Source organism: Mus caroli, unplaced genomic scaffold (genome assembly GCF_978045245.1).
Source record: "Mus caroli unplaced genomic scaffold, Mus_caroli_1 scaffold_14, whole genome shotgun sequence".
NCBI classification, from domain to species: domain Eukaryota; kingdom Metazoa; phylum Chordata; class Mammalia; order Rodentia; family Muridae; genus Mus; species Mus caroli.
In genome coordinates this window covers 29,847,981-29,872,203 of record NW_028227269.1, presented here as the reverse complement: position 1 = coordinate 29,872,203, position 24,223 = coordinate 29,847,981, and the positions used below count along the sequence as shown (strand labels likewise).

General features: G+C 39.9%; 1 protein-coding gene across 2 annotated transcripts in view; it reads right to left on the bottom strand.

Annotated features, from left to right (window-relative positions):
- The window catches only part of Cog5 (component of oligomeric golgi complex 5), a 303,977-nt gene that overhangs the window by 109,980 nt on the left and 169,774 nt on the right, over window positions 1-24,223 (bottom strand). For both annotated transcript variants that reach the window (XM_021179459.3, XM_021179458.3), the window contains exon 11: window positions 14,715-14,796. In XM_021179459.3, the coding sequence (XP_021035118.1) occupies window positions 14,715-14,796 (82 nt within the window). The remainder of the gene's footprint in view (window positions 1-14,714; window positions 14,797-24,223) is intronic.

Below are 24,223 nucleotides of genomic sequence, written 5' to 3'. Positions count from 1 at the left end.
CACTTACTGCTGCTGGAACACCCTAAGTTACTGAAGCTCGTCTCTAACTCCCAATCTTCCTCATGAATGCCAGAATCTCAGGTGTATGCCATCATGTCGGGTAAATGGTGCTTTACTGGCTCAGTAGAACTCTGCAGAGAGGCCAAGCACAGTGGCCTACACTACAACCCCAGCACTCTAGAAATGTATGCGCGGAGATTACTAGGTCAAGATCAGCCAGCATGCATACCCAGTTTCAGGCCAGCCTGGGCTCTATAGTAGAAACCTGTCTCAAAGGCAAACCAACAAACAAAAAGCCAAGGTTTGGGGATGTGTTAGCATTTGCCCCCAAGACCCACACATACACACACACCAATAAAACAAAATGAAACAACAACCAAAACCTAAGGTAAATTGTTTGGATTGAAAGGAAAAAAACCTCTAAAATTCATTTTACATAAAAATGAGGTTAGTCTTACACTGTGAAGTGTGTGTGACCTCAACTTTTAAGAAGTAAATTGTCTATATAAAGTCCTGCACATACACAGGACATCAAAGTAGAAGTGAAGTGAACCTGCCTAAAGGAATAAAGGAGGACTAAGTAGAGGCAGGTAGGAAAGGAAGAGGGTAAGGGGAATGTGCTCAAAATGCATTCTGTGCTTAGATAAATGTTCACATGCAACACAGGACCATGTACAATGAACATATACCAAAAAACAAACAAAAAAAGCCAACCCAATTACTCCCCCCTAAACTGAGAAAAATGAATCATTTAGCTTCATTGCCATAATGTTTGTTTGCACTGTTGTTTAAGACAAGGTGTAGTGTGGTTCAGGGTGGCCAAAACTTCTGATCGCCTCACCTATGCCTTCCAAATGTTCTAATATTAAAAAAGATCAAAAAGAAAGCAGTCATATTTATTAGCTACCTTATTTCTAAGTTTCATAACATTTGTTGTTTGTTTGTTTTTCCCTTTTCCTTTCTTTTCTTTGTGACAGGGTCTTACTTTGTGGCACTGACTGGTCCGGAACTCACTATGTGGACCAAGTTACCTTCACAGAAATCTACTTGCTTCTGCTTCCTGGGTACTGGGATTAAAGGTATATATCACTAAACCTGGATATAACGTAAACTAGGAGTCAAACCTTGGAATAGCAGCCAATACTGTTAACCACTGAGCCACCTCTACACCAACCCCCAACCATTTTTAAATACTAAGTTTTCATGAAAGGACACAGCATCTTCCGTCATCCCTTCCCTCTTATTTCTGTCTACCAGGTCCTATTTACGGAATCTCTGGTGTGGGTCATGTGATTCACTAGCCATTGGAGATGCCACTTTCATGAAGAGCATTCCTTGTTTTATGGGGCAAATATTCATGTGGTGGTGCTAATTAGACACAGCAGATAAATTATTAATATGGGCTATGGAGAATAATGAAACATTTTTTATGATGAGAAATTCTGGAAAGTCTCAAATGAGAAAAAAAAAGTATGTTCACTTTGCCTGTTTCTGTTGAAACTTAAAATACAGATCATACCAATAGTTTGCTGAGTCAGTATTATTATCTGGAAACTACAAGAGAAAGAACAGACAAAAGGCTGAGAAACCATGGTTTGCAACTAATCACGGCCCATACATGATGAGAAGGACCTGCTATACTAAATAATTTTATCTGCATAGTTACAGGGTTAGCATCTTACTTTTCAATAAACTAAATTTAAATTTATTGTTTGTTCAAACCCAAGAACTATACTCTCTAGTAGACTATTTTTGCCAAGCATGAACATGCATAATCAGTAAGAGCATGTTCCTAAGAAAATTCCCCTTAGATACATTCTGCCAAAATATTACTTAAGACAATCTGTTACATTGCCTGTAATCTTCAACTCTGCAGATGGCTCCATTCCTTAACAAGGCTTGCCTAGAATGTGAAGAAGCTCTACAGCACACTACAGGGACCGTGCACACTAAAACATGGAAGATGCTTGACAAATGACTTACTTTGGAATTCTCCCCAAGGAAGTTATTAAAGTAATAATGATATCAGAAGATACAGACTACTCTAAATGTGAAATATTAATGAGAATCTCTGCCTACAGTAATTATATGTCCTCTCAGTAGCTTATTTGACTCACAAACAGATGGCCCCAAGAGGTAAGAACTGAAAAACATACCCTGAAGTTCACAATTAAGAAGTAGGTCCCTGGTAACCTTAATGAGAACAGTTTCAATAGAATCGTGGAAGACAGTCAGACCTGTTAGTTACACCTAGCTGAGAAATGGACAGAATGGAAATGAAGACAAAAGTAGAAATCACTCTCATGAGAAACAGAGAAGACAAAAGGAGAATAAACAGTAACTAAAGAGGAAGGCTTGTATTGGCTGTGATTAGACTGAAAATGTAAGTTTACATTCAAGAAGAAACCAGAACTCCAAGGCAGAAAGCAAAGCACCACTGGTGCTGGTAAGAGCTTTCTCCAAAGCAGACTGAGCAAGAGTGGATGCACAGCCGAGGGGGAGGAGGAAAATCCATGCAGCTGCTCAAGGTCAAGGGGAACCCAGCTCTAATGTGGAAGAAAAGGATTCAGAATCTGAGCTTCTGAATGGGACACTGTGCTGCCTTCAGAGGGTTGGTTACTCAGTGAGAACAAAATGAGGTAAAGCAGAATGGATGGATGGCCAGTACTGAGATCTGGAATGGGTAAAGAAAGTAAGATAGGCAAACAAACATGAACAAAATGTCTGTCTGTCTGTCTGTCTGTCTGTCTCTGTCTCCCTTTCCATACATCACCACCACCACCAATAGCACCATTATCTTTTATACTACATAAAGAATCTGATAAGATGGCTCAACAGGGGGGCTAGAAAGATGGCTCAGATGTTAAGAGCACCAACTGCTCTTAAAGAGGTCCTGAGTTCAATTCCTAGCAACCACACAGTGGCTCACAACCATCATAAATAAATAAATCTAATAAAGGTTAAACAGTGGTGGTGGTAAGTGGTAGTAAAACTAGATGAGGGACTTCTGCTTCTGACTGGTTGAGATGGTACAAAAGAGCCCAACTGACCGTCCTATATGACTGCATACACAAGTGCTTTCTAAGACATTTTCTATCACAGAACAAATGACACGATCTCTGCAAGGCAAGAAACAGAGTCTTCCTGCTTACTTTTTGGGAAGGAATTTCCAGGCCACAACACAGGAATGGGGTTAACAGACCTGCACATCAGATTATGGAAGGATGTACCAGAGAGGGGAAAGCTATGCTATCTCAAAAGACCTGCAAAGGGTCCACCCAGACTATGTGGCAAAATTCATCCCAACATGTTGTGATGAAAGCCCTAAAGGATAAACAGCCACCCCAAACACTAGAGGGGAAAAATCTGTTAGTCACACAGGGCTGGAAATAATCTCTGTTCCTCACAGCCTGGCTGGGAGCCTGATAGCGCACCTCAGGGATGTGGAAAGGTGCCAGCAGTTCTACATCTGAATCAGGAAGGAATTATTCCTAGATTGATCACTGCTCTAACTTTGCTAATAGATCTTAAAATAAGTCTCAGAAGGTTCAATCTGCGTCTGAAGCAAACAGCACGAGTTCTTAAAGACAGCGAAGGCCGGCAGCACCAAGCCAGGAAAAATACAATGTCCGAGACACAAGGAAGGCAAGCTAACAAACGAGCAGGAGTCAGAGCCACAGAGTGGTACCAAACAGGGCACTTCAGATCAGGCCTGCTGCTGGAGATCCAATTTCTTATTGTGGGGAGGTGGTTTGAGATACTTTATAGAACTGTTATTCAATTTCTACAAGAAATATGTTGAAACAATCAATAATAAACAATATTCTAAGTTGTATAAGCTTAAAACTTCTTTCAAAGAATAAAAACATTATACTTAAAAAGTTTAAGATATTTGTATTATGCTAAAGGCTCTGGGAGTAGATATATCATACTGAGAAAAATTTAAAACAAATCACGACAGTGATAGCTCAGTGAGTAAGAGCGCCCTCCCTAGGTGACTGGTGACCTGAGTTCAAACCCAGGAACCAATAGAAGAAGGAGGAAATGAACTTTCAAAAGTTGTTCTTGGAGCTCCAGATGCATGCCATGAAATACTTATATTAGAAAGTCCACACATACAAAATAAAATGAAAAGTTTAAAAAGTTCAAAAGTCATTAAAGGAAAACAATCATGTCTATAAAAACACTGTATTTTAAAGAACTTGTAAAAAAAAAGTGATAGAATACATTTTAATATTCAACAGTGCTAGATTACAGCAGCCAAAATAAAAATTCAGACAGGGTACATTTCCTCTTTCTGGCTTGATGATGGCTACCAGCTTCCCAGGGAGTCTCACAGAAGGCAAGCTCTTACTAGTCTCTTTTGTATGGAAATATAAATTGCATGAGATCAGGGCCCTACCCTATGATGCTATTTAACTAGCTACTTCCTCCACACTGGAGCAGTTGTGAGGACTTCCATTGTGTGGGGTGAGTGGAGGGAAGGAATGAGGATTAGAAACTTTCCAACCCCTTCCCACAAGGTAATTCCTACCACACCTAATAGTAAAATTGACTGACATGAGATTTCTTGATGTTGCAGCTTGCAAGAGGCATCAAGGAGATTGCTGAGTTGTACATCTTGAGTTGTTCGTGCTTGCCTAAGTAGCCCTGGTTCACTGGTTCACAAAGCTGGACTTGGATGAAGATTTTCATTGCTCTGTCAATGTCCTATCTACAGTGAAGAGACATTTCTTCAAATTTCCCCAGAAAAAGTCACACAACAAGCTCTGTCCCAATGTCATACTGGAGATTTGTGTTCAATATATTAGTTGCATATGTGTGGTGGGGACACACACACAAGCATTATTTAGTTCCTAACACAGGTGGTTTGAATATTTTCAACAATTCTTTGTTCCTTTTCTCCCTCAGCTTTAAGACTTTGGCATGTAAGTCCCACAAATGCAGAAAGTCAAAGCGTTCTTTGCTTTCCTTCCTCAGACTTTACTTGGAATAATGTTGGTGTTTATGTCTTTAAATCCTTAAGCCCTTCCCTCCTTTAGGGTTAAATCTGCTACTGTTCTCACTTATTGAAATAATTTTAGATATCATAAGTTTCTTTACATTGTTGATTTACTCACTTGCCTCTGAAACACTTGAACAAATGCAAATGCTTGTAGAAGGGCTTTAAACTCACTCCTGCTTGACTCTCATTGCTTTCCAATGTCTCTGCTCTTTCTGCGGATGGATCCTACCCTGCTGTCTCTCCCAGGGGTGCACACTGGAATTACATGCTGGCTACGTGGTTCTACGTTGTTGATGACATATTTTGTTGTGCTTAGGCTCAACTGAGCAAACACAGCAGGATGTCTATTCTTTTGTTGTCAATTGGACTATATCTGGAATGAATTACAGTCCAGAAATGGAAGGCACACCAGTGAGAGATATTTTTGCTTGGTTTGAAGTGGGTGAATCCACTTCTAGTCTGGACCTTCAAGCCAGGAAGATAGATGCCTTTGATCTTGATGTTGAGGAAGACACACCTTTAATCTGAGCCACCCTTCTGCTAGAAGGCAATAGAAGGGCATAAAAGGAAGCTTTTGCTCTCTGCCTGCTGTCCCTCCCCATGTTAGCATATTTGTTCCTTCACTGACATGGGAGCCTGCTTCCTCAGGACTCCAGCGTTTATTGAAGACCAGCTAAGACTTACATACAGCTTTGCAGACTGAGCAACTACTAAATTCTTAGACTTTCTATTCAAAGCTAGCCATTGTTGAATTAGCTGGACTGCAGCCTGTAAGTCATTCCAATAAATCCCCTTTCTATATATAGAGAGACTAATTCTATTATTCGGTTACTCTAGAGAACCCTGATTGTTAGGAGACAACTCCTTGCTTCTTGTGTTTTGTACGGCTGTCTGGAACAGCTAAGCCGAAAGCTGAGTGACCTCGAAGTTCAGATTGCTTCCTTTCCTCATGGATCAGGGCTAGAAATAACTCTTGCGAGACAGCTTCTGGGACAGGCAGGAGCCACAGAGCCGCTGAGGCAGCACCCTTTTGGGGCCGCAGACATCCGGCACCCTCCCAGCCGGAGGACAGTGACCTGCCCTGCAGGGAGCGCCATCTTGGCTCCGGGACTCCGCCGAGCTTAGTCTCTACAGGTCAGAGTGGGGACCACGGGGGCAGACGGCTTCTGGGACAGGCGGGAGCCACAGAGCCGCTGAGGCAGCACCCTTTTGGGGCCGCAGACATCCGGCACCCTCCCAGCCGGAGGACAGTGACCTGCCCTGCAGGGAGCGCCATCTTGGCTCCGGGACTCTGCCGAACTTAGTCTACAGGTTAGAGTGAGGACCACAGAGGCAGACAGCTTCTGGGACAGGCGGGAGCCACAGAGCCGCTGAGGCAGCACCCTTTTGGGGCCGCAGACATCCAGCACCCTCCCAGTCGGAGGACAGTGACCTGCCCTGCAGGGAGCGCCATCTTGGCTCCGGGACTCCGCCGAACTTAGTCTGTACAGGTCTGCTGACAGAGGATACTCAGAATCCCCAGAAGAACAACCTCTGAACAGAGACAACTATAACAACTCCAGAGATTACCAGATGGCGAGAGGTAAAGGTAAGAATCTTACTAACAGAAACCAAGACCACTCACCATCATCAGGACCCAGCACTCCCACTTCGCCCAGTCCAGGGCACCCCAACACACCTGAAAAACTAGACCTGGATTTAAAAGCATATCTCATGATGATGGTAGAGGACATCAAGAAGGACTTTAAAGAACTACAGGAGAACATGGCTAAAGAGTTACAAGTCCTTAAAGAAAAACAGGAAAACACAACCAAACTGGTAGAAGTCCTTAAAGAGAAACAGGAAAACACATCCAATCAGATGATGGAAATGAACAAAACCATACTAGACCTAAAAAGGGAAGTAGACACAATAAAGAAAACCCAAAATGAGGCAACACTGGAGATAGAAACCCTAGGAAAGAAATCCGGAACCATAGATGCAAGCATCAGCAACAGAATACAAGAGATGGAAGAGAGAATCTCAGGTGCAGAAGATTCCATAGAGAACATGGGCACAACAATCAAGGAAAATGGAAAATGCAAAAAGATCCTAACTCAAAACATCCAGGAAATACAGGACACAATGAGAAGACCAAACCTACGGATAATAGGAGTGGATGAGAATGAAGATTTTCAACTCAAAGGACCAGCAAACATCTTCAACAAAATTATAGAAGAAAACTTCCCAAATCTAAAGAAAGAGATGCCCATGAACATACAAGAAGCCTACAGAATTCCAAATAGGCTGGACCAGAAAAGAAATACCTCCCGACACATAATAATCAGAACAACAAATGCACTAAATAAAGATAGAATACTAAAAGCAGTAAGAGAAAAAGGCCAAGTAACATATAAAGGCAAGCCTATCAGAATTACACCAGATTTTTCACCAGAGACTATGAAAGCTAGAAGATCCTGGACAGATGTTATACAGACACTAAAAGAACACAAATTCCAGCCCAGCCAAACTCTCAATTAACATAGATGGAGAAACCAAAGTATTCCACGACAAAGCCAAATTCACACATTATCTCTCCACGAATCCAGCCCTTCAAAGGATAATAACAGAAAAAAACCAATACAAGGACAGGAACCACGCCCTAGAAACAACAAGAAGGTAATCCCTCAACAAACCTAAAAGAAGACAGCCACAAGAACAGAATGCCAACTTTAACAACAAAAATAACAGGAAACAACAATTACTTTTCCTTAATATCTCTTAATATCAATGGACTCAACTCCCCGATAAAAAGACATAGATTAACAAACTGGCTACACAAACAAGACCCAACATTTTGCTGCTTACAAGAAACTCATCTCAGAGAAAAAGATAGACACTACCTCAGAATGAAAGGCTGGAAAACAATTTTCCAAGCAAATGGTCTGAAGAAACAAGCTGGAGTAGCCATTCTAATATCAGATAAGATTGACTTCCAACCCAAAGTCATCAAAAAAGACAGGGAGGGGCACTTCATACTCATCAAAGGTAAAATCCTCCAAGAGGAACTATCAATCCTGAATATCTATGCTCCAAATACAAAGGCAGCCTCATTCATTAAAGAAACTTTAGTAAATCTCAAAGCACACATTGCACCTCATACAATAATAGTGGGAGACTTCAACACACCACTTTCACCAATGGACAGATCATGGAAACAGAAACTAAACAGGGACACAGTGAAACTAACAGAAGTTATGGATCAAATGGATCTGGCAGATATCTACAGAACATTTTACCCTAAAACAAAAGGATACACCTTCTTCTCAGCACCTCATGGTACCTTCTCCAAAATTGACCACGTAATTGGGCACAAAACAGGACTCAACAGATACAAAAACATTGAAATTGTCCCATGCATCCTATCAGATCACCATGGACTAAGGCTGATCTTCAATAACAAAATAAATAATATAAAGCCAACCTTCACGTGGAAACTGAACAACACTCTTCTCAATGATACCTTGGTCAAGGAAGGAATAAAGAAAGAAATTAAGGACTTTTTAGAGTTCAATGAAAATGAAGCCACAACATACCCAAACTTATGGGACGCAATGAAAGCATTTCTAAGAGGAAAACTCATAGCTCTGAGTGCCTCCAAAAGGAAACTAGAAAGAGCACACATTAGCAGCTTGACAACACACCTAAAAGCACTAGAACAAAAGGAAGCAAATTCACCCAAGAGGAGTAGACGGCAGGAAATAATCAAACTCAGGGGTGAAATCAACCAAGTGGAAACAAGAAAAACTATTCAAAGAATCAACCAATCAAGGAGCTGGTTCTTTGAGAAAATCAACAAGATAGATAAACCCTTAGCCAGACTCACTAGAGGGCACAGGGAAAGCATCCTAATTAACAAAATCAGAAATGAAAAAGGAGACATAACAACAGATCCTGAAGACATCCAAAACACCATCAGATCCTTCTACCAAAGGCTATACTCAACAAAACTGGAGAACCTGGATGAAATGGAGAAGTTCCTAGACAGATACCAGGTACCAAAGTTGAATCAAGATCAGGTTAATGATCTAAACAGCCCTATATCCCCCAAAGAAATAGAAGCAGTCATTAATAGTCTCCCAACTAAAAAAAGCCCAGGACCAGATGGGTTTAGTGCAGAGTTCTATCAGACCTTCAAAGAAGATCTAATCCCAGTTCTTCACAAACTATTCCACAAAATAGAAACAGAAGGTACTCTACCCAACTCATTCTATGAAGCCACAATTACTCTGATACCTAAACCACAAAAAGACCCAACAAAGATAGAAAACTTCAGACCAATATCCCTTATGAATATTGATGCAAAAATCCTCAATAAAATTCTTGCTAACCGAATCCAAGAACACATCAAAACAATCATCCATCCTGACCAAGTAGGTTTCATCCCAGGGATGCAGGGATGGTTCAATATACTGAAATCCATCAACGTAATCCAGTATATAAACAAACTCAAAGACAAAAACCACATGGTCATCTCGTTAGATGCGGAAAAAGCATTTGACAAGATCCAACACCCATTCATGATAAAAGTCTTGGAAAGATCAGGAATTCAAGGCCCATACCTAAACATGATAAAAGCAATCTACAGCAAACCAGTAGCCAACATCAAAGTAAATGGTGAGAAGCTTGAAGCAATCCCTCTAAAATCAGGGACTAGACAAGGCTGTCCACTTTCTCCATACCTATTCAACATTGTACTTGAAGTCCTAGCCAGAGTAATTCGACAACAAAAGGAGATCAAAGGGATACAAATTGGAAAAGATGAAGTCAAAATATCACTTTTTGCAGATGATATGATAGTATATATAAGTGACCCTAAAAATTCCACCAGAGAACTCCTAAGCCTGATAAACAGCTTCGGTGAAGTAGCTGGATATAAAATTAACTCAAACAAATCAATGGCCTTTCTCTACACAAAGAATAAACAGGCTGAGAAAGAAATTAGGGAAACAACACCCTTCTCAATAGTCACAAATAATATAAAATATCTTGGCGTGACTCTAACTAAGGAAGTGAAAGATCTATATAATAAAAACTTCAAGTCTCTGAAGAAAGAAATTATAGAAGATCTCAGAAGATGGAAAGATCTCCCATGCTCATGGATTGGCAGGATCAACATTGTAAAAATGGCTATCTTGCCAAAAGCAATCTACAGATTCAATGCAATCCCCATCAAAATTCCAACTCAATTCTTCAACGAATTAGAAAGTGCAATCTGCAAATTCATCTGGAATAACAAAAAACCTAGGATAGCAAAAACTCTTCTCAAGGATAAAAGAACCTCTGGTGGAATCACCATGCCGGACCTAAAGCTCTACTACAGAGCAATTGTGATAAAAACTGCATGGTACTGGTATAGTGACAGACAAATAGACCAATGGAATAGAATTGAAGACCCAGAAATGAACCCACACACCTACGGTCACTTGATCTTCGACAAGGGATCTAAAAACATCCAGTGGAAGAAAGACAGCATTTTCAACAAATGGTGCTGGCACAACTGGTTGTTAACATGTAGAAGAATGCGAATCGATCCATTCCTATCTCCTTGTACTAAGGTCAAGTCTAAGTGGATCAAGGAACTTCACATAAAACCAGAGACACTGAAACTTATAGAGGAGAAAGTGGGGAAAAGCCTTGAAGATATGGGCACAGGGGAAAAATTCCTGAATAGAACAGTAATGGCTTGTGCTGTAAGATCGAGAATAGACAAGTGGGACCTCATGAAACTACAAAGCTTCTGCAAGGCTAAAGACACCATCAATAAGACAAAAAAACCACCAACAGATTGGGAAAGGATCTTCACCTATCCTAAATCAGATAAGGGACTAATATCCAATATATATAAAGAACTCAAGAAGGTGGACTCCAGAAAGTCAAATAACCCCATTAAAAAATGGGGCTCAGAACTGAACAAAGAATTCTCGCCTGAGGAATACCGAATGGCAGAGAAACACCTGAAAAAATGTTCAACATCCTTAATCATCAGGGAAATGGAAATCAAAACAACCCTGAGATTCCACCTCACACCAGTCAGAATGGCTAAGATCAAAAATTCAGGTGACAGCAGTTGCTGTCGAGGATGTGGAGAAAGAGGAACACTCCTCCATTGTTGGTGGGATTGCAAGCTTGTACAACCACTCTGGAAATCAGTCTGGCGGTTCCTCAGAAAATTGGACATAGTACTACCGGAGGATCCAGCAATACCTCTCCTGGGCATATATCCAGAAGATGTCCCAACCGGTAAAAAGGACACATGTTCCACTATGTTCATAGCAGCCCTATTTATAATAGCCAGAAGCTGGAAAGAACCCAGATGTCCCTCAACAGAGGAATGGATACAGAAATTATGGTACATTTACACAATGGAGTACTACTCAGCTATTAAAAAGAATGAATTTATGAAATTCCTAGCCAAATGGATGGACCTGGAGGGCATCATCTTGAGTGAAGTAACACAATCACAAAAGAACTCACACAATATGTATTCACTGATAAGTGGATATTAGCCCAAAACTTAGGATACCCAAGATTTAAGATACAATTTGCTAAACGCATGAAACTCAAGAAGAATGAAGACCAAAGTGTGGACACTGTGCACCTTCTCAGAATTGGGAACAAAACACCCAGGGAAGGAGTTACAGAGACAAAGTTCGTAGCGGTGATGAAAGGATGGACCATTTAGAGACTGCCGTACCCAGGGATCCATCCCATAATCAACTTCTAAATGCTGACACCATTGCATACACTAGCAAGATTTTGCTGAAAGTACCCAAATATAGCTGTCTCTTGTGAGACGATGCTGGGGCCTAGCAAACACAGGAGTGGATGTTCACAGTCAGCTATTGGATGTATCACAGGGCTCCCAATGGAGAAGCTAGAGTAAGTACCCAAGGAGCTAAAGGGATCTGCAACCCTATTGTTGGAACAACATGATGTACTAACTAGAACCCCGGAGCTCCTGTCTCTAGCTGCATATGTATCGAAAGATGGCCTAGTCAGCCATCAATGGAAAGAGAGGCCCATTGGACTTGCAAACTTTATATGCCCCAATATAGGGGAATGCCAGGGCCAAAAGAATGGGAATGGGTGGATAGGGAAGTGGGGGGGCGCTATGGGGGACTTTTGGGATAGCATTGGAAACGTAATTGAGGAAAATATGTAATAAAAATATTAAAAAAAAAAAAAAGAACCAGGGGAATGCCAGGACCAAGAAGTGGGAGTGGGTGGGTAGGGGAGTGGGAGGGGGGTCTGGGGGACTTTGGGGATAGCATTTGAAATGTAAATGAAGAAAATACCTAATTAAAAAAAATAAATTGGAAAAAAAAAAAAAAAGAAATAACTCTTGCAAACTTTATTCAGTGTCTAACTTAAAAGTTGGAGAGGACTGTGCTATTGCAGCTGCTTTGATGGTTGAGAGTCAGTCTGTGCCGACTTCTTATTTTCAAGATGTATGAGGCTTTGGATCAAAAAATAAATAATCCTTAGTATATTATGTTTACTGATAAGGTTATTATTTTCTACCACTTTCACACAGTACCAGCCTTGGAGGGAAAGAAAGCACTTGGGTGTTGTACGATGTATCCTGCTGGGATTGGGCTTCTGATTAGCCAGGGAGAGCCAAGTAGGAACAAGGAAGTGGAAATACAGCACAGGTGAGAACGAAGCATTATCCACATTTACAATATGCCTTTCCAGGAAGATTTGTGATTAAAAATTTTAGGAAAGTTATCAATTTTTATAAGTTACACTGGACTGAGCATACTATTTAAAATATGTGGCAATGACTAGAGTCATAGAGTCAAGTCGAGAACATGCTTGCATAGGGTTGGTCTGCAGGGCATGAGAGGGTCCAGCTCACTCACTGTGGGCGGTGCCAACCCTGGGGAAATAGTCCTGGATAATGTAAGAGAGAAACATGAGTGAGCAGGCCAGTAAGCTGCATTACTTCATGGCCTCTGCTTCAGTCCTTGCCTCCAGGTTCCTTCCCTGCTTGAGTCCCTGCCCTGACTTCCTTCAGTGACGGACTGTTACCTAGAAGTAAGTTTAAGATGAAATAAACCTTTCCTCCCCAAGTTGCTTTTGGTCATAGCATTTTATCACAACAGAATAAGTTCTAAGATGTAGATTAATATCAACAGGGCTTTTGAAATGTGTGCTTTCATAAAGATTTCCAAAACACAATCCCTTTTTTGATGGCTTTTCTGCCATCCAATCACCATGAAGAACGGAGACAGTTGCCATTTCCCGGTCACTGTGGTTGGGAGGATAGAGAATTGTGTTCTGCTTCTGAAGCTGTAGATTAACTAAAATCAAGGATATTTGGGGAGGGATGGAAATGTCTACATCTTATGTAATGACAAGATAAATAGATAAGCATTTGCCAACATTCACATAACTTTATGTTAAAATTGGGAACTTCTACTCTATACAATAAAGCTCACATCAACCAGAAACCAAATGCAGAGAGAGAGAATCAGGACCCTTACAAGATTAAGTGATTGACAGCAGTCAATCATCCTAAGTGAAGTAGCTGCTTAACTTTGTGGCATATCTCATTAGAGGTGGAGCAGGAAGCAGGAAGTAGTATAGTTCATTCAACTCACCTTCTCAGTCCTGAACAAGGTTCACTATATAGTGGGCCTTGTCAGTAAAGGATGATGAGTAAAAGTTTAACCACACACAAACTCTTAAAGCCCTTGCAAACACCCACATTCACTGTTCTGGAATTTGGCCATGAAGCTCATACACATATCTCATTGTATTTTAGATATTCTGCCATGTCTCAAGGCCATCCTGAGCTCTATATTGAGGTCCTATCTCAAAGAAATAGCAACTACAACAAGTTTTGTGGATCCTATTTTTTTCTTTATACTTGTTATTATTGTATGTATATATAATGGGGGGGGTTTCCTTCCTTGTGCATGTGGGTGTCAAAGGTCCTGCTACTTGGTGTTTTGTTTGTTAGTTTTGTTTCAATTTGGTTTGGTTTTAAGCAATACATCTTATTTAGCTCTGCATATTAAAAAATAGCACTTCTCACACAACCATGTAAGTTTTCTCTATTTTTATGTGGATCATGAAATAAAACATAGGTCACCAGCCTTGAGTGGCAAGTGCCTTTACTTGTTGAGCTATCTGATAGGTCCAAGAGAATCATATTCTAACAACCAACTTGTAACTCACAGTTCCTATCTTTACTTGTATCAAATTTTCATTTTTATAGCTTCATTTAAAAAAGAATTCACTCTAGTAAAGCATTAACTAAATTAACATCAATGGCTTTAAATTATCTATATAGGAAATACTCAGCTCAATTACAAATATTATTCTAAGCTGGGACTGGTGGCACATGCCTTTGATTCCAGTCCTTGGAAGGCAGAGCCAAGTAGATCTCTGTGATTTTGAAGCCAGCCTCATCTATAAAGTGAGTTCCAGGAGAGCCAACATTGTTATATAGAGAAGGTCTGTCTCAACTACAACAACAAAAAGAATGTTATTCTAAATATTAACTGTAAAACTAATCAAATAGCTAAGAGATTCCTCATTCAGCATTATTTATGTTAAGATGAAAGTTTTAACATAAGTTATTTTTATGAACCAATATTTTTGACATCAAATTTTAAAGCAACTAAACATCTGAAATGAATCCAAAAGGATGGTAACTTACAGTTTGTTGCTGAATGAAAGTGAGAAGAAAGTGCCAGGGTGACTGCATTCCAAAACATGTATAAAATTTCAGGCTGTCCATCCTGAAAACCAAAGATACAGAACAGGAGAGCATTCGTTTATTTCAAGATGTGTAACAAAGGTTGGAAGATACTCAGCAGGTAATAACAAGAATTGCTCTTCTCAAGGACCCAAGAGGTTCCCAGCACTCATATCAGGTGGTTCACGACTATTGGTAACTCTTATCCAGAGTGCCCACATACATGTGACATTCACTCACAGACACTTGGTCATAACACATACGTAAAGTCACCAATAGAAAGATAGAGTCAAGTGTTGTTTTACAATCAAGCAATTACTTGCTAGCCTATCCTGCTCTTCTACCCTTAGTGCCCTGGCCTTGGGCGAGGAGTGTGGACATCCTCAGCCTTCATCTCCTCCTCTACAAGACGAGCTGACAGGAGAACCATCCCCGCACTGCTTTATGAAGATTACAGAGGTTAATTAAAGCCTTGGGCCAGTACACGACATACAATAAACCCTTGATGAATGGGAACTATTATCATCTTCATCCTTTGATATCCACAAGCAATTTGTGAGACTGTAACAAGATTGGCAAAGCATACACAGATCAAGCATGGCTAGCGTTATAAAAGAGAATGCTCAAAGACTTGTTATAGATTTTTAGAAAGAGACAAAAATGACAGGATTATTATTAACTCAAAATATCAGGATACTTGTATACAAATCTGAGCATGTTTTATAACTAAACACTGAAATGGAAGGGCAAGTATTGATACACACACAGAATTTTTTAAAAAGAAAACTTAAGGGTTGGAGAGGTGGCTCAGCAGTTAAAGAGTACTGGCTGTTCTTCCAGAAGACCCAGCAGCCACATGGCTGAGATCCAATACTGCTTTCTGCCCTACAAACTCAATAGACACTGCATGCACACAGCACATACTGTATATGCTGACAAAATATCCATATATATAATTTTTCAAAAATCTCAAAAAAATATTAATTAAAAAATATTACATTTTAGAGTAAAATTACATTCTAAGAAATTTGAACAACTATACTAAGGTATTTTTGTATGCTTGTCACTGGTAGCCTACTAAGTTTGAAATAGAAAAATACTAATTTCATATGTTAATTTCTATGTATTTTAATCCTAGGTATGTACATAGTAATTTCAAAATAACCATATAATATATATTTTAATAATGAAACACTATCAGTGTGGTAAAAATTAAACCAAAACTATACCATAGAGTCAGATACAAGACCAGCAGAACCAACTACATAGCAAAAATGCAAAGCTTTGCATTCATATGGTCATATGTTCCACAGCAAGGTACCAAGGCTATACAAGAAAAGTGCAGTCTGCTCAACAAACGTACTGAGAAAGCTAGATATACATATGCTAAAAAAATGAAACAGAATCTGTACCTTAAACAATAATAAAAATTAACTCAAAATGAAGACTATAACAAGACTTAAAACAGCAAAATTCCTAAAAGAAAATGTGACATAGCTCCAAGACAACATATGCCACAATAATTTCCGGACATGACTCTGGCATTAAAACTGAAAAATGTTGGTGTGCAAATAAAAACAGTCTGTAAATGAAATCAAATGGATAGGAAGAACATTTGCCAATCACAGTCACAATGAGGGGTTAATGCTTGGAAAACAGTACTCTATAACAACAAAAGAAGAGCTGATTAAAATGAGAGAAATGGATTAAGTAGAAGTTTCCCCAAATAAAATAACAGCAGGGTCAACATCATGAGCCAGCAGGGAAGTGCAAACCAGAGTCACAAAGACACATTGTACCCATTAATAAATTGGCCACTGTCCAATTGAGGCAAGAGAGAAGAAGCTTGTCATTACAGTACCTTCTCTGAGCCAGAACTACCAGGTGTCCGGTCACTATCACACTCCTTGGGCTACATGTCGCAACAAACAGAAAACAAAAACAAAACAGAACCCAAACCCAAAACAGAACAGGTTTTGGCAAGGATGCCCTACAAACAGAGCACTTTTGAGAGGAAAGTAAAATACCGGAGGCATTACACAGGACAGTAGGACTGTGGAAATGGCTTAGCGGGGCAAGTTCTGGTCACATAAGCATGAGGCCCTGCCACTTAATTACAGAATCCACATAAAAAGCTGCGGGTGGCAGTGCACATTCGTATATCCAGTGCTTCTTATGGCAAGAAACTAGGCAAGTGGGTGTGGAATTCCCAGATGACCTTGGCATGCACTTGCCCCACACATAGAGATGTTAAGATAGAATTAGCACATGACTTACTAATCCTACTTCTGAATATTTATCTCAGATAGAGATTTTACATACCCATTGGACTCACCGCACCATTACTTACAAAAGGAAAGAAGTGAAAGCAGCCTACAAAACCCTAAAGTATGAGTGACGAGTGGTCGACACAGAAGGCCACACAGGGATGGAAGGCAAAGCACACCCAGGCTATGTGAGAGAGTGTTATGGAGTATCTTATGTTTACCTAAAATTACATATAATACATATAAGTTATGTAATACGCACACACACTTAAGCCATTTAGCCCCAGAAGAACCACAGACTGACAAAATGCCCAGTACCAGGCATGAGAAACTTCTTTTTGAATAGTTGGCCATGGTAAGCCAACTAAATCCCAAAACAATCCAGATGAGCAATATAATCTTTGTTCTCTCTCAGGTGTTGAGGATCAGCCCCTATTACTGAAGTCACCGCACACCTAGCTCATAGGACTCAGATGAGTCGAGCTGTGTCTTACCTGAAAGCCTCCTTCCTGTGGTCTAGCTTCCATGGTACCACACTGCCAATGGAGGGAAACAACCAACACAGCTGCAACAGCTTGGAACCACAGCAGTTACCAGCATGGTAAGATATTAATAAGGGGCAACAGGCAGCACTCGTGTCAGGGCCAATCAACAGCAAGTGGACTGAGGTCCACTCTACAGCAGGAAGATCTGCCTGCTACTAGAAACCCAGCCAGCTTCCTGGCACTAAGGAGATCATGGATCTTAGAAAAGAATCTACTACCAACACTTTGCTCGACCAGCATAATTCCTTAATATGCTCTACACTTAGCTTTATAACCACAGCTAACTGTGGCACCACACCCCATAAAAGAAGCCTCTCTTGACAGCAAGAAGAGACCATCACTGAAAGTGACAACTAAACAGCAGTACAGAGATCATCAGATGGGGGGAGCCCAGCGTCAGTGCATCTATTTCACAGCTCCTGCATCTATGAGTCAGGGAACTTGTTGGAAGAAAGGGCAGAAAGTCTTTAGGAGTCAGAAAAGCAGGAATTCTGCTGTGAGATAGTCTCTTCTAGAAATTGCTACATAAACAAAACTGGGATAATGGTGTTATCAATGCACAGGTTAACACAGAAGAAAGTCTTCATGCTCCTCTACCCCTAGACTAGGAGTTACACATGCCTAAGGATTGGTGGAAGGAGAATTATTCTCTCCTAAGGATGAGCCCCGTATTGGTTGTCCACAACAGATGATCAGTTTTGTCACCATATACGTACACAGACAGAAAAAATTACAGAGTCAGCAGATCATATATGTATATTCGTACATAGATATTCATATAAACATATATGTTTGTTGCAATAATAGTCAAAGAAAAAGAGGTCATTAACTTTTTAGCATGGAGGGCATAATTGGGGTTTGAGGAAGGATTGGAGGAAAGAAAGAGGGAAAGTGATGTCATCATATTTCAATGAAAACTTAAAAAAAAACATGGTATATGCATATAATAGAATATTATTCACAGCTAAAACCAAAATAAATTCTATCAAATACTAAAAACCAGATAAACTTTGCAGGCATATGCTAAATAAAATAAGCCAAAAATATTTTTTAATCTGTAATGTATGTGTGTGTATATTTATATATTTAGAGATTTCTGAAAACATGGTATGCATAGGTAACACTACAGTATTTTAGAATTAGAAATGGTTATGATGTTAAATTTTTAGCTTTTATTTCACCACTATCAAAAAGTTCGGGGGTATAGAAATGACTCAGTGAACAAAGTACTTACTGTGTAGCATGCTGACCGGGATGTGAATTCTGGGCATGAGAACAGTAACCATGTTCCTCAGTGCATGCGCAACCTCAGTGTAAGGAGACGGACAGAGAGGTGCATGCCCGGGTGTTAGTGCCCAGAGAGTCTAGCCAAAATCCTAGCTCTGGACTCAGTGACAGACAGTCTCCAAAAGTAGGTGGGAAGTGAGAAAATATGACACAAGATTGAGTTCTGTCTCCACATCTGCAAGTACATATGTACAAGCACATATCTCACACATAAATACACATTACTTACAAGAAATGGTGATGCATACCTGTAATCACAACATGCCAAGGAGGCTGAGGCAAGAGGATCTCGAGTTTGAAGCCAGTCTGGGTAAGATATATAGTAAGATAATGAAACAAACAAAAACAACAACGAAAATATTTTATGGTGAGTCTCTATGAATTTTAAAAATAACAACCCTGAATATTAAAGTTTGTTTCTTATTCTGTACCAAGACAAATGTAGATTTCAGTATTTTTTTTTTAATTGGAGACACTGAAGTATTAAGAGATTCCTTAATAGTAAATAATCCTCACACTGATGGCAGGCTCCAGTGAACTACTTCAGACTATAATGTACATGCTTGCTTTAATAGATTACGGAGCCTCGGGAGACAGAACAGTCCTTGTCTAATGCTATAACTTCAACCCAAAGAGAGAGATTTCAAAATTTCCGATTCATTCAAGGTAGGCAAGAATAAATTTTCTCTCTTTTGTTTGTTTTGAGATGAACTTGATCCCATCACAATTCATCTGCCTCCTTCTCCAGAGTCACTAAGGGTGGGTCTGCCACATCTGCTTTGACCATGCTATTGAAATCAGTTTGCTTTCACACCTGAAACTTTTATATATTTCTCTCTCTCTCTCTCTCTCTCTCTCTCTCTCTCTCTCTCTCTCCCCTCCCCTCCCCTCCCCCTCCCTTCTCTCTCTCTCTCTCTCTCTCTCTCTCTCTCTCTCTCTCTCTCTCTCTCTCTCTCTCTCTCTGGTTTTGTTTTGCTTTGCCTTCAAGATAGTGTAGTTTTGGCTATCCTGGAACACACTTGGCAGACCAAGTTGCCTGCCTCTGCCTCCCCAGTGCAGTGATTAAAGGCCTGTGCCATCACCTACTGGTGTCGCATTTACATTCTTAAGATTGACCCTACTTTGCCTTTTTGAGTAGCCATGTGTGTGAAGGATGGTGATGTCTCTTTTTACATTGCAGTTACATGATTCCTAATGGGAACTACTTTTCTTGTGAGGGGTAGAAAAGAGAAGTGGTTCAAAATATGTTTGGGGGGCACTTTTCATAGACTGAAATTTTTTCTCCACAAATAATCTTAAGAAAATTTACACATCAAAATGGATAATAAAATGATTTCAACATTTGGTAACTTTTTGTAACTGAAAAAAATCTAAGTAAAATTAATATTTTAACTAATACATTAATTATACTTTCTGGGAAATGTCTGCTTCATTTCCCATCTCAGATTTAGTATGAGAAAGTTTTTGGAATAGAATTTTGTCTGTATTCTACACATCTCTTCATTTCCTCCCTCTGTATCATGATGTGATCTTAAGCCACAATATGGAAATTTCATCTTACAGCTTTGCCTTGTTCTAAGCATCCATTACAGGAGAGTCAGGACAACGGGCAGCCATGGCTTTCATCATTGCCTTTTATAATTCCCTTCCCTTTCTTTGTTTTCTGCGGTTGTTATACGTGATCTTTTTTTTTAATTTCTTTCATCTCCTTCATGGGATGAACACTACAGACTTCAAATCCATCAAAGGCCACATTTAGTGCACCTCCAAAGAGTTTTAATCTTATATGATTTTGTGCCTCACTTTTCAGAAGCAAAAATAAAGATTCATCTTCCAAAGATACTGTTTAAAAAGATCTAGAATTCTAAATATCAGGAATTGATAAACCAAACGATAATCAATATAAAGCTTTGAACAGACTAAAGGTATTTCCTCAATAAATACGAAGGCAGGAGACGCTTCTAGGCTATTTCAAGCAATCGGCTATGTATTAATACAAGGCATAATTCTTCCATTTAGTATGGTGAGAAAAACTTGCTCTACTCTGAGTACATGAGTCTTCATTCTGACATTTGTGGTCCACGTGTGACATACAAGGGTAACAGTGGGACTCTCTTTATTATAAAGTCAAGATCTTTGGTTTTTGACAGAAAGGCAAGACTGCATTTTCTACTGTGATATGGAAAAGAAGAACACACAACACAAGGGGCAGGCAGAGGAAAAGCACAAGTGAATGTATTTGTGAAAGAGGAAGGTAAAGATGTAAGACAGGTGAGGGTAAGATCAAGAAGCACCTGCTCATTATATGAGGTACTGGTCAGCCACTTGAGAGATTTAACAAGAAAATATCATCATGATCTAGATTTTAGTTTAGGAAAAACATTTGGATAGTAACATAGAAGTTTGATTGGAAACAATAAATTAGGAACTAAACAGGAGGATTTGTCTAAGGCCAAAGTAGAAGAGAAGCAAGAGCAGTATGTAAGAAGCTGGTATGACTGTATATATATGACACATCAAAGCAAGATACATTTGGGAAGAACCAGAAAGATGGAGTGTGTACAAAAAGAAAATGGAACTCCCGAAAGAGCAGCTGGTGGGCAAAGAAAGAGAAGCTCACAGAGACCATGTTCATAAAGCCTGTGGGGACCCAAGTGAAATTCATCTATAGCAACAAATGTAAATAATTTTTATAACAAATATATTAATAAAAAAATAAACACAAACCTTCTGCTTAAAAGCAAGATCCAGCTAAACTGATTCGCATGATTCCTGCACATGGAGATGGCAGCAACTGCTAGCAGGTGTGAAGTACACATGGCATGAGAAAGGAGAGATACTTAGGAACTACAGCAGAGGGGTTCAGAAGACAGAAATAAGACACAAGTGAATTTGTCTATCCTGCACAAAATATTTCAGCCCCCAACTCTCATTGGTAGACCTGCAGAATGTCTTATTCATTACCACTGTATCCCACACAGCATTTATTCTGACAAGGAACTCACTTCCTAGCTAGAGAAGTACAACAGTGGGCCCATGCTCACTGACTCTACTGATCAGACTTAAGTTCTCCTCCATGAAGCAGCTGGCCTAAGAGAATGGTGGAATGGTTGTTTGAAGACAGTTATGGTACCAGTTACATGACAGTAGACTTAAGAACTGGGGCAGGCTGTTCCAGAAGGTGCTATATGCTTTGAATCCCTGTCCATTATATAGTAGTTTCCCTCACACCTGGGATTCACCAATCCAGGAATTAAGGAGAGGAAAGGAAATGCTGTCCTTCACTCACTATCGTCCCTAGTGACAAACTAAGGCAATTTTTACTTCCTGTCCCCACAGTCTTAAGTTCTACTGGCCCACAAGTTTGGGTTCCGGTCAGGGGAGCACTCCTGCCAGAATAAAACATTCCATTGAACTGAAGCTTGAGACTTGCTAATTTGAGCTTCTGATGTCCTTAAAGGAAATGGCCAATGAAAGGATTACCAGTGTTGGAAGGAGTAATTGATCTAGAGTGCTGGGGGGATTTGAATTGCTTCTGTACAACGGGAAGAAAATAGTAGATCTACAGAGATCCTTTAGGTTACCTCTTGGTGTTATCGTGTCCTGTGAATGAAGTCAAGGACACTACTACAACCCAATCCAAACAAAATAACAGAGGGCACAGACTCTTAAGGAATAAAATTATGGGTCACTCTTCAAGGAAAAACAAAACAAAACAGCAAAACAAAACAAACAAACAAAAAAACAAGGCCTGCTAAGGTGTTAAACATGGAGGGAATATAGAATGGGTAAGAGGAAGGTAGTTTAAAATACTAGCTAAGGGCTGGTGAGATGGCTCAGTGGGTAAGAGCACCCGACTGCTCTTCCAAAGGTCCAGAGTTCAAATCCCAGCAACCACATGGTGGCTCACAACCATCCGCAATGAGATCTGGCGCCCTCTTCTGGAATGTCTGAAGACAGCTACAGTGTACTTACATATAATAAATAAATAAATCTTAAAAAAAAAAAAACTAGCTAAGGCCATGTGACCAGGTGCAGTAACAAGGATTATAAGTGACATGAGTATTTCTGTCCTATTTTGTTAAGAATATGTTTGTACATATATTCAAATTTATTAAGCAGATATTATATGTTTTCTTTACTCATTTTATCATACACCACAACATCATTTCAGAGTATCTTATCATATTTAAATTATTAGATTAAAAGACCAAGCATTCTTCAAGGAACATGGACATCTATTCTAAAATAAATAATGCATTTGTGGCTACACATAAGATATTCCCATCATGCCAGGTAGAATTACAACCTGAAATTGAGTATGACCTAAGGCAATGTGATTAGGCGCCAGGTTGACAATGAGTAAGTAGACTGTGATGTCAAACATTGGTTGTCAAATTGACTACATTTATAATTAAAGCCAAGCAGCTAGGCATGTCTATTAGAGATGTTTGTGGCTGATCATTTGAGGTGTGACGATTCACCCTAAACCTGAGCCATATCTGCTGGTTGCAGCCCTCATGAAAAGGACATGGAAGAAGGAGGCTTTTGCTTTCTGCATGTTTGCCCCTGCTCTTACTGGGAAATTCATCTATCCTGTTGCTGAGGCATTCCTTTGCAGGTATTAGAATCTACTTCTTCAGGATTCTAATGTAAACTGAAGACTAGCAGCCCTCTAGGAATTCCCCAGAATTCCACCAATGGATGGGGACTGTTGAGACATCCAGTCCATGAAATGAGCAACTACTGGGTTCTTTGTCTTTCCATCAGGAGATAGCTACTGTTAAAACACCTGGACCACAGCCTAAAAGGCACTTTAATCCCCTTTTAATATACATATTCATTCATTTAATCATTTCTGTTCCTTTAGAGAATGCTGACTATCACACCATGTTTGGGGGGTTTTTGTTTTCAGATATAAACATTGAGGTGGGAAGCTACTACAGTAGAGACTGGAGAGAGGTGAGTGCTCTGCAGAGACTGGAGAGAGGTAAGCACTTACCATTACAAACTCAGGAGGAGACTGGGTGGAAAGGGGAACTTCCTTCTTCCTTCCAGACAAAAGCATACAGCGAGGACCACATTTTGGACTTGGACAAAGGTTTCTAAGTCAAGGGAGCTGACTGAGAAAAGGTCAGAGAGAAGCAGGCTAAGATCAAAAGAAAAGAAGATGCAAATGACTTAGAGAAAAGTCTGTGCCAGAGATCTCTTTATAGAGAGATCACATCATGAATGAGGAAGCCTGCAGACTTGATCAAAGAAACCAAGTGGATATGAATTGTAAATTAGTCCTTATTCATCTTCTGAACTCAAATCGGAGGAACCCTGGCTTTGCAAATACAAGATGAAGAAAGAAGTTCTCAAAAACAGA